The 17,682-nt window shown below is 37.2% G+C and overlaps 2 protein-coding genes and 1 long non-coding RNA gene across 4 annotated transcripts; all 3 read right to left on the bottom strand.

Moving 5' to 3' along the window:
- Positions 1-1,839: 1,839 nt before the first annotated feature.
- On the bottom strand, positions 1,840-6,226 carry LOC130591930 (uncharacterized). 2 transcript variants are annotated; one of them, XR_008969881.1, is made up of 3 exons: positions 5,856-6,226; positions 4,780-5,567; positions 1,840-4,490 (listed from the first exon to the last, which is right to left on the bottom strand). It is a non-coding gene; the product is annotated as an uncharacterized LOC130591930 (long non-coding RNA). The 2 variants fall into 2 exon arrangements; XR_008969882.1 differs by lacking the exon at positions 4,780-5,567 and having other exon boundaries at positions 5,651-6,226.
- Positions 6,227-8,031: 1,805 nt separating this feature from the next.
- Positions 8,032-9,042, bottom strand: LOC130591703 (uncharacterized). Its single transcript, XM_057395399.1, has 5 exons — positions 8,990-9,042; positions 8,720-8,899; positions 8,522-8,632; positions 8,369-8,435; positions 8,032-8,281 (listed from the first exon to the last, which is right to left on the bottom strand). Exons 1-5 carry the CDS (start codon positions 9,007-9,009, stop codon positions 8,168-8,170), a joined length of 492 nt encoding a protein of 163 aa, XP_057251382.1. The 5' UTR covers positions 9,010-9,042; the 3' UTR covers positions 8,032-8,167.
- Positions 9,043-10,466: 1,424 nt separating this feature from the next.
- On the bottom strand, positions 10,467-11,109 carry LOC130591721 (uncharacterized). Its single transcript, XM_057395488.1, has 3 exons — positions 10,982-11,109; positions 10,601-10,891; positions 10,467-10,484 (listed from the first exon to the last, which is right to left on the bottom strand). The coding sequence occupies exons 1-3, from the start codon at positions 11,075-11,077 to the stop codon at positions 10,467-10,469; spliced, it is 405 nt and encodes a 134-aa protein (XP_057251471.1). The 5' UTR covers positions 11,078-11,109.
- Positions 11,110-17,682: the final 6,573 nt, after the last annotated feature.

The following is a 17,682-nucleotide window of genomic DNA, read 5'->3' as shown; positions in this document are numbered from 1 at the left end:
ATACTGAATAGAATTTGATGTTAGCTCGAGAACTAGAGGAACTCTCATCAACCTCTATTAGGAGATGCACACAAACCTCAATTTGAATATTCAATGATATAAAAAAAAAAATTAGACTCATAAACATAATAGGACCCCTATATCATTCAACAACTAAAAAAAAGAATTATAAAACAAATGATGTGTTTGTGTATAGTAAAATTACTAACAAGTCTCAAAACACCGAATCTCACTTGTACTTGTTGAAAGATTCGATCTTTATATGAAATAGGGCATAAATTGAATCTTTATACTGAATAGAATTTGCTGTTAGCTCGAGAACTAGAGGAACTCTCATCAACCTCTATTAGGAGATGCACAAAAACCTCAATTTGTATATTCAATGATTTAAAAAAAAAGAATTAGACTCATAAACATAATAGGACCCTATATCATTCAACAACTAAAAAAAAGAATTATAAAGCAAATGATGTGTTTGTGTATAGTAAAATTACTAACAAGTCTCAAAACACCTGAATCTCACTTGTACTTGTTGAAAGATTCGATCTTTATATGAAATAGGGCATAAAGATTGAATCTTTATACTGAATAGAATTTGCTGTTAGCTCGAGAACTAGAGGAACTCTCATCAACCTCTATTAGAAGATGCACACAAACCTCAATTTGTATATTCAGTGATATAAAAAAAAGAATTAGACTCATAAACATAATAGGACCCTATATCATTCAACAACTAAAAAAAAATTATAAAGCAAATGATGTGTTTGTGTATAGTAAAATTACTAACAAGTCTCAAAACACTCGAATCTCACTTGTACTTGTTGAAAGATTCGATCTTTATATGAAATAGGGCATAAAGATTGAATCTTTATACTGAATAAGCTTTGTTGTTAGCTCGAGAACTAGAGGAACTCTCATCAACCTCTATTAGGAGATGCACACAAACCTCAATTTGTATATTCAATGATTTAAAAAAAAGAATTAGACTCATAAACATAATAGGACCTCTATATCATTCAACAACTAAAAAAAAAGAATTATAAAGCAAATGATGTGTTTGTGTATAGTAAAATTACTAACAAGTCTCAAAACACCGAATCTCACTTGTACTTGTTGAAAGATTCGATCTTTATATGAAATAGGGCATAAAGATTGAATCTTTATACTGAATAGGCTTTGTTGTTAGCTCGAGAACAAGAGGAACTCTCATCAACCTCTATTAGGAGATGCACACAAACCTCAATTTGAATATTCAATGTTAAAAAAAAAATTAGACTCATAAACATAATAGGACCCTTATATCATTCAACTAAAAAAAGAATTATAAAGCAAATGATGTGTTTGTGTATAGTAAATTACTAACAAGTCTCAAAACACCCGAATCTCACTTGTACTTGTTGAAAGATTCGATCTTTGTATGAAATAGGGCATAAAATTGAATCTTTATACTGAATAGAATTTGCTATTAGCTCGAGAACTAGAGGAACTCTCATCAACCTCTATTAGGAGATGCACACAAACCTCAATTTTTATATTCAATGATTTAAAAAAAAGAATTAGACTCATAAACATAATAGGACCCCTATATCATTCAACAACTAAAAAAAAAATTATAAAGCAAATGATGTGTTTGTGTATAGTAAAATTACTAACAAGTCTCAAAACACCCGAATCTCACTTGTACTTGTTGAAAGATTCGATCTTTATATGAAATAGGGCGTAAAGATTGAATCTTTATACTGAATAGAATTTGCTGTTAGCTCGAGAACTAGAGGAACTCTCATCAACCTCTATTAGGAGATGCACACAAACCTCAATTTGTATATTCAATGATATTAAAAAAAAGAATTAGACTCATAAACATAATAGGACCCCTATATCATTCAACAACTAAAAAAAAGAATTATAAAGCAAATGATGTGTTTGTGTATAGTAAAATTACTAACAAGTCTCAAAACACCCGAATCTCACTTGTACTTGTTGAAAGATTCGATCTTTATATGAAATAGGGCATAAAGATTGAATCTTTATACTGAATAGGCTTTGTTGTTAGCTCGAGAACTAGAGGAACTCTCATCAACCTCTATTAGGAGATGCACACAAACCTCAATTTGTATATTCAATGATTTAAAAAAAAAGAATTAGACTCATAAACATAATAGGACCCCTATATCATTCAACAACTAAAAAAAAGAATTATAAAGCAAATGATGTGTTTGTGTATAGTAAAATTACTAACAAGTCTCAAAACACCCGAATCTCACTTGTACTTGTTGAAAGATTCGATCTTTATATGAAATAGGGCATAAAGATTGAATCTTTATACTGAATAGGCTTTGTTGTTAGCTCGAGAACTAGAGGAACTCTCATCAACCTCTATTAGGAGATGCACACAAACCTCAATTTGTATATTCAATGATTTTTAAAAAAAGAATTAGACTCATAAACATAATAGGACCCCTATATCATTCAACAACTAAAAAAAAGAATTATAAAGCAAATGATGTGTTTGTGTATAGTAAAATTACTAACAAGTCTCAAAACACCGAATCTCACTTGTACTTGTTGAAAGATTCGATCTTTATATGAAATAGGGCATAAAGATTGAATCTTTATACTGAATAGAATTTGTTTAGCTCGAGAACTAGAGGAACTCTCATCAACCTCTATTAGGAGATGCACACAAACCTCAATTTGTATATTCAATGATTTAAAAAAAAGAATTAGACTCATAAACATAATAGGACCCCTATATCATTCAACAAAAAAAAAAAGAATTATAAAGCAAATGATGTGTTTGTGTATAGTAAAATTACTAACAAGTCTCAAAACACCCGAATCTCACTTGTACTTGTTGAAAGATTCGATCTTTATATGAAATAGGGCATAAAGATTGAATCTTTATACTGAATAGGCTTTGTTGTTAGCTCGAGAACTAGAGGAACTCTCATCAACCTCTATTAGGAGATGCACACAAACCTCAATTTGTATATTCAATGATTTAAAAAAAAAAGAATTAGACTCATAAACATAATAGGACCCCTATATCATTCAACAACTAAAAAAAAAGAATTATAAAGCAAATGATGTGTTTGTGTATAGTAAAATTACTAACAAGTCTCAAAACACCCGAATCTCACTTGTACTTGTTGAAAGATTCGATCTTTATATGAAATAGGGCATAAAGATTGAATCTTTATACTGAATAGGCTTTGTTGTTAGCTCGAGAACTAGAGGAACTCTCATCAACCTCTATTAGGAGATGCACACAAACCTCAATTTGTATATTCAATGATTTTAAAAAAAAGAATTAGACTCATAAACATAATAGGACCCCTATATCATTCAACAACTAAAAAAAAGAATTATAAAGCAAATGATGTGTTTGTGTATAGTAAAATTACTAACAAGTCTCAAAACACCCGAATCTCACTTGTACTTGTTGAAAGATTCGATCTTTATATGAAATAGGGCATAAAGATTGAATCTTTATACTGAATAGAATTTGTTGTTAGCTCGAGAACTAGAGGAACTCTCATCAACCTCTATTAGGAGATGCACACAAACCTCAATTTGTATATTCAATGATTTAAAAAAAAAGAATTAGACTCATAAACATAATAGGACCCCTATATCATTCAACAACTAAAAAAAAGAATTATAAAGCAAATGATGTGTTTGTGTATAGTAAAATTACTAACAAGTCTCAAAACACCGAATCTCACTTGTACTTGTTGAAAGATTCGATCTTTATATGAAATAGGGCATAAAGATTGAATCTTTATACTGAATAGAATTTGTGTTAGCTCGAGAACTAGAGGAACTCTCATCAACCTCTATTAGGAGATGCACACAAACCTCAATTTGTATATTCAATGTATTTAAAAAAAAAGAATTAGACTCATAAACATAATAGGACCCCTATATCATTCAACAACTAAAAAAAAGATTATAAAGCAAATGATGTGTTTGTGTATAGTAAAATTACTAACAAGTCTCAAAACACCGAATCTCACTTGTACTTGTTGAAAGATTCGATCTTTATATGAAATAGGGCATAAAGATTGAATCTTTATACTGAATAGAATTTGTTTTAGCTCGAGAACTAGAGGAACTCTCATCAACCTCTATTAGGAGATGCACACAAACCTCAATTTGTATATTCAATGATTTAAAAAAAAAGAATTAGACTCATAAACATAATAGGACCCCTATATCATTCAACAACTAAAAAAAAGAATTATAAAGCAAATGATGTGTTTGTGTATAGTAAAATTACTAACAAGTCTCAAAACACCGAATCTCACTTGTACTTGTTGAAAGATTCGATCTCTATATAAAATCGGGCATAAAGATTGAATAGGATTTGTTGTTAGCTCGAGAACTAGAGGAACTCTCATCAACCTCTATTAGGAGATGCACACAAACCTCAATTTGTATATTCAATGATTTAAAAAAAAAAGAATTAGACTCATAAACATAATAGGACCCTATATCATTCAACAACTAAAAAAGAAAATTATAAAGCAAATGATGTGTTTGTGTATAGTAAAATTACTAACAAGTCTCAAAACACCGAATCTCACTTGTACTTGTTGAAAGATTCGATCTTTATATGAAATAGGGTATAAAGATTGAATCTTTATACTGAATAGAATTTGTTGTTAGCTCGAGAACTAGAGGAACTCTCATCAACCTCTATTAGGAGATGCACACAAACCTCAATTTGTATATTCAATGATTTAAAAAAAAAAATTAGACTCATAAACATAATAGGACCCTATATCATTCAACAACTAAAAAAAAGAATTATAAAGCAAATGATGTGTTTGTGTATAGTAAAATTACTAACAAGTCTCAAAACACCGAATCTCACTTGTACTTGTTGAAAGATTCGATCTTTATATGAAATAGGGCATAAAGATTGAATCTTTATACTGAATAGGCATTGTTGTTAGCTCGAGAACTAGAGGAACTCTCATCAACCTCTATTAGGAGATGCACACAAACCTCAATTTGTATATTCAATGATTTAAAAAAAAGAATTAGACTCATAAACATAATAGGACCCTATATCATTCAACAACTAAAAAAAAGAATTATAAAGCAAATGATGTGTTTGTGTATAGTAAAATTACTAACAAGTCTCAAAACACCGAATCTCACTTGTACTTGTTGAAAGATTCGATCTTTATATGAAATAGGGCATAAAGATTGAATCTTTATACTGAATAGAATTTGTTTTAGCTCGAGAACTAGAGGAACTCTCATCAACCTCTATTAGGAGATGCACACAAACCTCAATTTGTATATTCAATGATTTAAAAAAAAAGAATTAGACTCATAAACATAATAGGACCCCTATATCATTCAACAACTAAAAAAAAGAATTATAAAGCAAATGATGTGTTTGTGTATAGTAAAATTACTAACAAGTCTCAAAACACCGAATCTCACTTGTACTTGTTGAAAGATTCGATCTTTATATGAAATAGGGCATAAAGATTGAATCTTTATACTGAATAGAATTTGTTGTTAGCTCGAGAACTAGAGGAACTCTCATCAACCTCTATTAGGAGATGCCACAAACCTCAATTTGTATATTCAATGATTTAAAAAAAAAGAATTAGACTCATAAACATAATAGGACCCTATATCATTCAACAACTAAAAAAAGAATTATAAAGCAAATGATGTGTTTGTGTATAGTAAAATTACTAACAAGTCTCAAAACACCGAATCTCACTTGTACTTGTTGAAAGATTCGATCTTTATATGAAATAGGGCATAAAGATTGAATCTTTATACTGAATAGAATTTGTGTTAGCTCGAGAACTAGAGGAACTCTCATCAACCTCTATTAGGAGATGCACACAAACCTCAATTTGTATATTCAGTGATATTAAAAAAAGAATTAGACTCATAAACATAATAGGACCCCTATATCATTCAACAACTAAAAAAAAGAATTATAAAGCAAATGATGTGTTTGTGTATAGTAAAATTACTAACAAGTCTCAAAACACCGAATCTCACTTGTACTTGTTGAAAGATTCGATCTTTATATGAAATAGGGAGTAAAGATTGAATCTTTATACTGAATAGATTTGTTGTTAGCTCGAGAACTAGAGGAACTCTCATCAACCTCTATTAGGAGATGCACACAAACCTCAATTTGTATATTCAATGATTTAAAAAAAAAGAATTAGACTCATAAACATAATAGGACCCTATATATTCAACAACTAAAAAAAAGAATTATAAAGCAAATGATGTGTTTGTGTATAGTAAAATTACTAACAAGTCTCAAAACACCTGAATCTCACTTGTACTTGTTGAAAGATTCGATCTTTATATGAAATAGGGCATAAAGATTGAATCTTTATACTGAATAGAATTTGCTGTTAGCTCGAGAACTAGAGGAACTCTCATCAACCTCTATTAGGAGATGCACACAAACCTCAATTTGATATTCAGTAATATAAAAAAAAGGAACCACATAGTGGAAAAAAGCAGTAGGGCTGCGCTAAAATGGTATGTAGGGCTGCGCTTTTAGAGGGCAGCCCTTTCCATCGCAGCCCTTCATTATTCAAGTAGGGCTGCGCTAGAAAAGCGCAGCCCTTCAAGACGAAGGGCTGGCCTTTTTTAAAAAGGCGCAGCCCTTCTGATAGAAGGGCTGCGCTTTTTGAAAAAAGCGCAGCCCTTCTACAAGAAGGGCTGCGCCTCCTTCACAGCGCAGCCCTTCTTGTTTAGAAGGGCAGCCCTTCTAGAAGAAGGGCTGCGCTAGTGAAGGACTAGCGCAGCCCTTCTTGCTAGAAGGGTTGCGCTAGTTTAAACTAGCGCAGCCCTTCATGAAGGGCTGCGCTATTTAAACTAGCGCAGCCCTTCACTTATATTTTTTTTATTTTGCTTGCACACAGCCTGCACATACCAGCAGCACAGCCTGCACCCACACACAGCCCCACCCCCACCCATAACCTCTCTTGGACAAGAAAAAAAATGCAAATTGCAATACGATAATATATGACAAGTGGAGAAAGGTAATAATTAACTTCAAATATATTAAAATAATGTAAAAAGTGTACATAGGTGATAGAAACTAGCTAGTACATTGTTGGAGCGAAAATCTCATCCTATGCAATCATCGGTAATGTGGGACGCCAACTTATCCCGAACTTCGTCAATTTCTTCTTTGGTGAAGTTCCTCAAACGTGGTATGGAACTAGCATAAACCTTGCAAAACAACCAAGGAATAAACATATACAAAAAGTCAATCATTTTACCGTAGTTAGTACTTCTAAAAATGACATATATCTTCCCGAAATGGAATCAAAATCAAATGCAAGCCTAAAAGTCTACACACTAGTTATAATATATCTCATATAATCATGTTCAAAGAGAATTTGAGGTTAAATCACTTCATAACTACATTTTGGGAGCGAAAAGGCCAAAATAGGCCAAAATAGGCCGGAAATGGCCTTTTTCGTTCCCGAAATGCAACCAACAAGAAATTAAAGCCTAAAAGTCTACACACTAGTTATAATATATCTCATATAATCATGTTCAAAGAGAATTTGGGGTTAAATCACTTCATAAATACATTTTGGGAGCGAAAATGCCAAAATAGGCCAAAATAGGCCGGAAATGGCCTTTTCGTTCCCGAAATGCAACCAACAAGAAATTAAAGCCTAAGAATCTACATACTAGTTATAATATGCCTCATATAATCATGTTCAAAGAGAATTTGAGGTTAAATCACTTCATAAATACATTTTGGGAGCGAAAAGGCCAAAATAGGCCAAAATAGGCCGGAAATGGCCTTTTCGTTCCCGAAATGCAACCAACAAGAAATTAAAGCCTAAGAATCTACATACTAGTTATAATATGCCTCATATAATCATGTTCAAAGAGAATTTGAGGTTAAATCACTTCATAACTACATTTTGGGAGCGAAAAGGCCAAAATAGCCAAAATAGGCCGGAATTGGCCTTTTCGTTCCCGAAATGCAACCAACAACAAATTAAAGCCTAAGAATCTACATACTAGTTATAATATGCCTCATATAATCATGTTCAAAGAGAATTTGAGGTTAAATCACATCATAACTACATTTTGGGAGCGAAAAGGCTAAAATAGGCCGGAAATACAACAAACAACAATTGGAAACCTAAAAGTTACATACCTTTCGAAGATCAACAACATCTTTGCAATAGTTGACGATATCGAGCATGAACCTCATGACGTAATACCCACACGCAAGTCCACCTTCTTGTACCGGACACTAAAATTCACCAAAGATGCAATAAATGACATGTTATATGTGTATTATGTGTTTGTATAAAAGGATGCAAAAAATATTACATGTTACCTCGACTAAATACCAAACAGGAGCTTTTCCTTGTCGAAGTCCAGATGAAGTAATCTTCTTCATCACACTACATCAATACACATTATTATAAGATTAGATGTACATTTAATATTTAATAAGCTAAGTGTGCATATATAGTTTCAATTAGGCTACCTATTTAACAATGATTTGACTAGTAAGGACCGTATTGTTCCTTTACGCAAAGAATCAAAGTGGTAGACTTCGTTACTTGACACACATATTGCAATGAGTGTCCAATGGTTCCTACAACAATAAAAATAATGTTATTGTTATCGTAGAACAACTAATAGGTCAATTTAATTAATTAAAAAGTCAGTTTAAGAAGCATACGATTCAATGTAAGGAAGAAGAACGATCTTATATCCAAGACGAGAACATGCGTTCAAAGAATCCTTGAGATATACTTTCACCTCTTTTTCGTTTTGTACGCAACTGTCATCTCGTACAAAGCTTGGACATAACCAACCAAAGATTGGCTGACTAGATCGCCTCACATCATTGTATAATAGCCTGAGAATTCATATTGATAAAAATAAAACTTACTTATTATGGAAGTTATTATTAGTTGGATTGAATACTACTTAATTAATAAAGTATTACCTCATGAATGTTTGTATCATGGAAACATTCAACTCTTCCCCAAGTAAGAATTCTTTAATATCATCCTTAAAATGAAGGTCGATGTTTCCTCATCAATGTAGTGGAATTGGTGGTGCGACAACTTAATCTCAATCATTGCCATCGGCTGCATCACTAATGCACTCATGTAGCCAGAAGCACGGTTTAGTAAGGCGTTGCACCACCTCCATATCCGTAATGAGTGGATACTTTGCCGAAGAATTCGTTCCCACTTGGGCACGTCGGCCTCCCTGAGGTGAAGCTACCTTCTTTCCCTTCCTGTCGGCCTTCCCCGAACCCTAGTAATTAGTTAAATTAAAAGATATTACTGACAATCATATATAGGAACTATAAAAGAAAACTATGTATATAACTTATGTTAGAGATTGTACCTGATATGCTAACCGCACCAATGCACGCGGCCATAGAATATAACTGCCAATGGAATCAGACAATAACTGTAGACCAACTCCTGCATTCGGCAGCGGAAGAGGAAATGCTTCGAAACCGGTCACAATGTCTTCAACGCTGACCACATAGTGAATATCAGCTACTGGCTGGTTGTGCAATAGTGGCCGGTCCCTAGGGGGCTGTACAGATCCATAAGCCACGATAATGAATCTACCATGACCATCTCCTTGATTACATAGCTCACATGGTGTCTCTTCCTTTAAAAAAAAACTCTATTCAAGGTTAGTCTATGAAACAACATATTTAAGAACAATAGTTGTGATATTAAACAATTACCGTTAACTCCGGTTGTACGAGGCTGCGTAGGAACAGGCTGCGTAGGAACAGGCTGCATAGGAACATTGCCCTGCGTGAAAGCACCAAAAGTCGGTAAGCCCATCTGCGCCAAAATGGCGTTGAAATTCTGAGTCATCTCCGCTCTGAGCTCCTCCCGAAGTTCGGCTTTCATAGCCTCCACATCTATGGAAGGTGATGAATTGACACTGGAGGTAGTGGATCTGGACGTAGAGGTGTATTGATCACCATACACCTTTCTCACCCCGAGGCGGACACCTCCTACGCCCCTCACACGTCCATACTGGTCCCGTCCTAGAGTCTCGTGTAAGGCATCAACTTGTCCTCTAGGAGTGAACTCACCAGCTGCCTCCTTTTCCTTCAAGCCAATCTGCATAAATGATAAGAGAGAAATACTCGTGAGCGCAGAAGTTATATTATTATGTAAACCTTATCAATAACTTATAATATGTACTTACAATGGCATTAGCTATCTGTTTTGTTCCGGGATCAGGTATGATCTCTGTCCCTTTGCATCAACCCCATGCATGGAACACCACCAATCGAGCACTCTATCTGGTTGCCGCTGTGCAACTGTCGTCGTAGAGCTAGTGCCCGATTGCGTCGTGGTCGACGCAATCGTGGGGTAATGGTCATACATCCACGATTCTCTCGCCTGACCATACGATGAGCACCCAGATGGTGGTAGTGCTTCCTAGATTTTGCATTCGCGCTATTTTCTCACGAATTGCCTGAAACACACAAATATAAACAAAGGTTAGATATGGTGTTATATAATATTGGATCTGAAGTATTAAATCTTAGCTAGTAAAAAATTCTTACAACAACTTCTGGGGTAGTTGTTTTTTGTGCAACAAATGCATGCCACTGCTCAGCTGTGATATGCCTCCATATCTGATATGGAAGCTTGGAGGGATCCTCGAATGATGTGTCATGTGAAGCCTCAGAAGAAGGTGTTGCTTCCCCGTCGTAGATTTTCTTCTTCTTTGTTCCCCCGACTTTTCTCCGCTTCGTGATCCACCCCGACACTAGCTTGGCCTTGAAGTCTCGGAACCTTTGGGCAACTGCGGATAGAAACAGATTCTTCTTCGCTTCATCGTTTGGAATATGGAATTGATTCTACAAAGAACGCATTTCACAAATTATCAATATTACATAGTATATTTAACCAAAGTGTTAAAATTCTAAATAATTATACGCGAATCTTACCATAGTATCTTCCCAAATCATCTTCTTCAAAGACTCGGGGACCTCTTTCCATGAGTGGAGAATGGAGAGCTTATGCATGCAAATCCCAATTTGCATGGCATACTTTTGACGCCATTTTCCACAAGGTTGCCCCAATGATCGTACTCCAAAGTCATTAGGGTGGGTTTCCCTAGTGACTTTGTAGGTCCCCTTCCTTTCCTCTTTTTCGTCTGCAAGTTCTTACTTGCATTTGTACCTTTTTCTTCACGGCGAGCCATAACCATTTGCCGTTGTTCCTTTTTGTGATCGAAACATCATCCTCGGTAGTGTGTTCCGCACTCGTATCCGTATGCACATCCTCCATGTCCCTGAAATGGTAAAAAAACATACGAATTAATTAAAAAAAATTGGCAAATTAAAAATGTAACTAGTATGGTGGGGGTAAGGTGGGCGTGGGGGGGGGGGAAGGGGGTCTGCAGGGGAGGGGGGCAGGGGGGTGGGGTCTGCAGGGGGAAGGGGGGCAGGGGGGGGTCTGCAGGGGGGAAGGGGGGGCAGGGGGGTGGGGTCTGCAGGGGGAAGGGGGCAGGGGGTGGGGGGGTCTGCAGGGGGAAGGGGGCAGAGGGGGTGGGGGGGTCTGAGGGGGAAGGGGGCAGGGGGTGTGGGGGTCTGCAGGGGGAAGGGGGAGCAGAGGGGGAGGGGGTGTGCAGCAGTGGGGAGGGGTGTGCAGCAGGGGGGGAAGGGGGCAGCAGGGGGGGAGGGGGGGTGCAGCAGGTGGGGGAAGGGGGCAGCATGGTGGGAGGAGGGGGGGAAGGGGGGCAGATGGTGGGAGGGGGGCAGCATGGTGGGGGAGGAGGGTGGGGGAAGGTAGCGAAAAGGCCAAAAAAGGCCAAAATAGGCCGGAAATGGCCTTTTCGTTCCCAAAATGCAACCAACAAGAAATTAAAGCCTAAAAATCTACATACTAGTTACATTATACATCATATAATCATGTTCAAAAAGAATTTGAGGTTAAATCACTTCATAAGTACATTTTGGGAGCGAAAAGGCCAAAATAGGCCAAAATAGGCCGGAAATGGCCTTTTCGTTCCCAAAATGCAACCAACAAGAAATTAAAGCCTAAAAATCTACATACTAGTTACATTATACATCATATAATCATGTTCAAAAAGAATTTGAGGTTAAATCACTTCATAAGTACATTTTGGGAGCGAAAAGGCCAAAATAGGCCAAAATAGGCCGGAAATGGCCTTTTCGTTCCCAAAATGCAACCAACAAGAAATTAAAGCCAAAAATCTACATACTAGTTACATTATACATCATATAATCATGTTCAAAAAGAATTTGAGGTTAAATCACTTCATAAGTACATTTTGGGAGCGAAAAGGCCAAAATAGGCCAAAATAGGCCGGAAATGGCCTTTTCGTTCCCAAAATGCAACCAACAAGAAATTAAAGCCTAAAAATCTACATACTAGTTACATTATACATCATATAATCATGTTCAAAAAGAATTTGAGGTTAAATCACTTCATAAGTACATTTTGGGAGCGAAAAGGCCAAAATAGGCCAAAATAGGCCGGAAATGGCCTTTTCGTTCCCAAAATGCAACCAACAAGAAATTAAAGCCTAAAAATCTACATACTAGTTACATTATACATCATATAATCATGTTCAAAAAGAATTTGAGGTTAAATCACTTCATAAGTACATTTTGGGAGCGAAAAGGCCAAAATAGGCCGGAAATGGCCTTTTCGTTCCCAAAATGCAACCAACAAGAAATTAAGCCTAAAAATTGGAGAAATTACACACACCTGAGTTTATGTCTCATGATTCATTGAGCTTCCGCCTTTTCTTAGGATCCTCAAGTACATGTATCCCTTCCGTGTGATCTACACGCATATAATTCTCCGATATTTACATCATCTTCCACACGAATTTCAGGATAGGTAAAGGGGGGAGGTCCTCAAATGCATCATATTCTTCCTCATTATCAACATCACCAATACCGAGGATACTCCTTTTACCAGGTACAACAATTGACCACTTATGATCAGCAGGATCAGTTACAAAAAATACTTGCTTCACTTGTGATGCAATTACAAATCTCCTCAGTTTCACGTAAACGACTAAGGTCAACAAGGGTGAAACCGCAAGGATCATCGTTTCTTACACAACGGCGATTATTGTCAACCCACGTGCAACACAAGAGGCAAATATTAAAGTACAGTAGTCCAGCTCCCAGATTTCTTGTATTCGCCCATAGTAGTTGCTTTCAGCATGTACAGGCGACTTATCTTTCGAGCTTGCATATTGTGTAGACGACGCCACAAGTGAAACACCACTATTTTGTTGCGATCTTGACTTGAGATCTTGACGTTCAGTCCAAAAAGTATACCCATTAATATCATAACCCTCATAAGAGCGTACAGCTTCACGAGGACCAAATGCTAACCACTTGACTGTTTCAGGAACACTTTCATCCAAATCATTGAGTACTCGTTTATGAAACCAATCAATGAAAGTCTTGTTATGCATTTGCGTCAATGCCCTCACTCCTTTTCCAGGATTGCTAACACGTAATTCCTCCATATGTTCACTTAAATAAGGATGGACATCTGGTACGTGATGCAATACAAATAAGTGAGCTTGTTTACGCTTTTCTACGGAAGGTGTGATCAATTTTGAACCAATTGTACCCTTGCCCTCAAGTCTGCCCTCGTGTTGGGATGTCGGAAGTCCAACAGGATCAACACTAGCAAAATACTCAGCCACAAAATTACTGATCTCTTCACCCACAATCCCTTGAATTATACTACCTTCTGGTTGTGCAGGATTACGAACTTTATCTTTCAAAGTTCCCATATATCTCTCAAAAGGATAGCACCACCTCAAAAACACTGGACCACACAGCTTAATTTCTCGAACTAGATGGACAATGAGATGGACCATAATGTCAAAGAATGCAGGGGGGAAATACATCTCAAATTTGCATAGAGTTTCAACTACTCTAGTCTGCAAGGAATCGAGGGTCGACGGGTCTAGGACTTTGCTGCAGATTGAATGAAAAAATGAACACAGTTCTGTAATGGTGTGCCTCACATGCTTTGGAAGTATCCCACGAATTGCAATCGGTAAGAATACTTGCATCATGACATGACAATCGTGCGATTTCATACTCGATAACTTCAACTCACCATTTAAGGTAACAAAGCGCTTCATATTCGATGAGTAGCCAGTAGGGACCTTAATGCCATACAATGACTCGCAAAAAATCCGTTTCTCTGCACGCGACATCGTGTAGCAAGCTGGTGGCAAATAATTCCTCTCAGAATCCTCCACCTTTTTACTTTTCTGTGTTTCATCATCATCAACCCTTTCCTCCCCTCTTTTCTTCTTTCTTCCGTCCCTTTTCTGAGCCCACAACTCTGGTCGAATCCCCTCTTGTTCCAAGTAAAGTCGTGACGCCTTAACATCTTTTGTCTTACCCGGAATATTCATAAGTGTCGCGATAATAGCTTCACAAACATTCTTCTCTATGTGCATGACATCCAAACAATGTCTGACCTTTAGATCTTTCCAATATGGGAGTTTCCAAAAAATGGACTGTTTTTTCCATAATCCTGTAGGTCTATCAACCTCACTAGCAGGTTTACCAAAGACTTTTCAATGCCCTTCACCTGATTATAAACTTCAGTACCAGTTAATGGTCTACGAGCAACTTCTTCTTCAACCGTCCCATCGAATGCCTTCTTCTTAAACCGATAGGGATGGTCGCGGCTGAGGAGCCTTCGTGTGCGCATATACACATGTTTGCAGCCCTTAAGGTGTGTAGATTTCATGTCATCTAAACAAATCGGGCAAGGTTGTTTTCCTTTAGTCTTATACCCAGATAAGTTCCCATAAGCTGGATAATCGTTCATAGTACAAAAAAGCATGGCACGCAGTGAACATCTCATTAGCATACGCATCAAATACTAACACTCCTTCGTTCCACATCTTCTGTAAATCTTCAACAAGCGGCTGAAGGTATACATCTATGTCATTTCCAGGTTGTTTGGGCCCCGATATAAGAAGCGACAACATCATGTACTTACGTTTCATGCACAACCAAGGAGGCAAGTTATAAACCACTAAAACTACTGGCCATGTGCTATGCTGCGAGCTGAGATTGCCAAAAGGGTTCATGCCATCCGTACATAATCCAAGCCTCAGATTCCTATCCTCATTACCAAATGACTTATGCACCCTGTCGATAGTTTTCCACTCAGGCGAATCAGCCGGATGCTTGAGCAGACCGTCTTTCTTCCTACGATCTGCATGCCACCTCAAATTCTTCGCATCTCCTTTCATTGAGAACATGCGCTTAAATCTAGGTATTATGGGTAGATACCACAACACCTTGGCTGGTGGTCCTTCACTACCTCCAGCTCCTTCACGCTTGTACCTCGACAATCCACAACGTGGACACTCATGTAAATGCTCATACTCATTACGATAGAGCACACAATCGTTAGGACAAGCATGTATCCGCTCGTACTCTAAACCCAAAGGACACATCAACTTCTTCGCATAATAGTACGACTTTGGCAGTTCATTTCCTTCAGGGAGCATCTCAGCTAAAACTTCCAACAACGATGTGAAACTAGAGTCCGTCCAACCAGCGTTCGACTTAATGTTGAACAGTGTTACCACTGCAGAAAGTTTGGTGTACTTTGTACAACCTGGATACAACGGCTTTTCAGCAGCCTTAGACATAGACTCAAAAATACGAGGTCGTCTACACGACTGATCTTCAACCTCGTGTATCATCTCGTCTACCCGATCCCTATCATCATCTCCAAATTCATCATCCAAATTCTCATCCCCTAACTCATCATCATCCTTCTTTTTTTCTCTTCACATACATCATTCTTTAATCCAGAGCTTCCCATATACCTCCCCTGCTCACCATGCCAAATCCATACATGGTATTGAGGCCTAAACCCACGGCGAAATACATGCTCCCTAACCACATGTATACTACTAACCTTGCTCACATTTCTACAATCCAAACAAGGACAATAAAAGTCGACTGCTCCAGAGGATGTTTGATATTCTAATGCACTTCTACAGAATTCCGAGACCCCATTCACAAACTCAATCGATTCACGACTACCATACATCCAAGTACGATCCATCTCATTCAAGAAGACCACCTCTAATAATTAAACACAACATTCATTATAATGCATCAATCATTATTAAAGTACACATACACTCACATATTCAAATCACACACGTATACAACAAGCTAAGATAGTCACATGTTCAATTGTATGCATGCAGTCAAAGGTCCTTATCACTCCAACCTAACCCATCCTTGGACGTCTAATCTCACTAGTGAATATATGCCAACTTTCCAATTCTAAGGAAAATCCGGCAGCATTTCCCTACAGTTCTCCAAGTACACAATGTAGATAATTGCTTATCTACATATGTACCCAGAGAACAATGTAGCGAAACGATAAGCCAAGATTTTCCTCAGAATTGAAAAGAAGACACACATTCACCACCTAAGTGAGATCAAACGTCCAAGAACAGTCCCAAACCGGGACTATTCAAGACTTACCCCTAATGAGTAAGTCTTGAACGGGTATCTAGGCATATATGATGATGATTCAAAAACTACTTATATATTTCATATATATAGCTAAATCACATTGCGTTTTCATACAATCTCATATCAACAAATAATATATATACATACATTATAAAAATACATATACATTCAATAAATTATCAACTTTGTCTACATGTTAAAGTAGTTACCTCTTAACACCAACGACGAGCAATGAAGAGAAAAGAGATACTTGGAACTTTACTTGCCTTCCTTAGCCTCTTCTTCCTACAATTGACAAAACCCACATTGCACATTAACCATTTAATTCAATTTAACAAAACAAAAGTAACTTAAAAACAAAATTAATCCATACCTAATTAACCACTCAAATGGTGAGAAGAGAAGAAAATAAAAGAGAAGAGAAGAGGGTGGTGCGCAAAGGGGTGGTGCGCAAGGGGGTGGTGCGCAAAGGGGTGGTGGTGCGCGAAATGTGGTGTGCGAATTGGGGTGTGGTGCGCGAAATGTGGTGCGCGAAGGGGGTGGTGGTGCGCGAAATTTGTGCGCGAAAGGGTTGGTGCTCGAATTAGGGCAGCAAAGTGGTGGTGGTGTGTGGTGCAACTCGAAGAAGTGAAGAGAGAGAATGAAGGAATATCGCACTTGGGGTAGTAAGAAGTGAAGAGAGAGAATGAAAGTGGGAAAATAATGAAGTAAGGCGCGCTACATAGCTTGTATTGAAAAAAAAAAATTTGAATGAAGGGCTGCGCTAGTTTCAAAAAAGCGCAGCCCTACACACAGAAGGGCTGCGCTTTTCTAAAAGGCGCAGCCCTTCTGTGTGTAGGGCTGCGCTTTTTAAAAAAAGCGCAGCCCTTCATACAAAAGGGCTGCGCTTTTTTTAAAAGGCGCAGCCCTTCATCAATAGGGCTGCGCTTTTTTAGAAAGCGCAGCCCTTTCGATTTTTTCCCCTAGTGTCACATGGATTTTTGATATCATCATTGATTGTTCCTTCAATCTTATTTGTTGGATATAAGAAAAGAAAAACGTTTTTTTTACTTTCTCTCTCCTCTTTTCACATGCTCACCCATTAATGTTCTAATTCTTTTTCATTTTTCATGACAATAATTTCA

Source organism: Beta vulgaris, chromosome 6 (assembly GCF_026745355.1).
Source record: "Beta vulgaris subsp. vulgaris cultivar EL10 chromosome 6, EL10.2, whole genome shotgun sequence".
NCBI classification, from domain to species: domain Eukaryota; kingdom Viridiplantae; phylum Streptophyta; class Magnoliopsida; order Caryophyllales; family Amaranthaceae; genus Beta; species Beta vulgaris.
Note: the sequence above shows the minus strand (reverse complement) of the source record. Positions and strands in the feature narration are given on the sequence as shown.

Bases quoted from the DNA above. Each gene is read 5' to 3' on its own strand.
- LOC130591703 (XM_057395399.1), bottom strand. From the start codon at position 9,009: ATGATACAAACATTCATGAG. The intron at 8,900-8,989 runs GTAATACTTTAT...ATGAATTCTCAG, and splicing joins ATGATACAAACATTCATGAG to GCTATTATACAATGATGTGA. The intron at 8,436-8,521 runs GTAGCCTAATTG...GTATTGATGTAG, and splicing joins GTCAAATCATTGTTAAATAG to TGTGATGAAGAAGATTACTT.
- LOC130591721 (XM_057395488.1), bottom strand. From the start codon at position 11,077: ATGCAAATTGGGATTTGCATGCATAAGCTCTCCATTCTCCACTCATGG. The intron at 10,892-10,981 runs GTAAGATTCGCG...CGTTCTTTGTAG, and splicing joins TGATTTGGGAAGATACTATG to AATCAATTCCATATTCCAAA.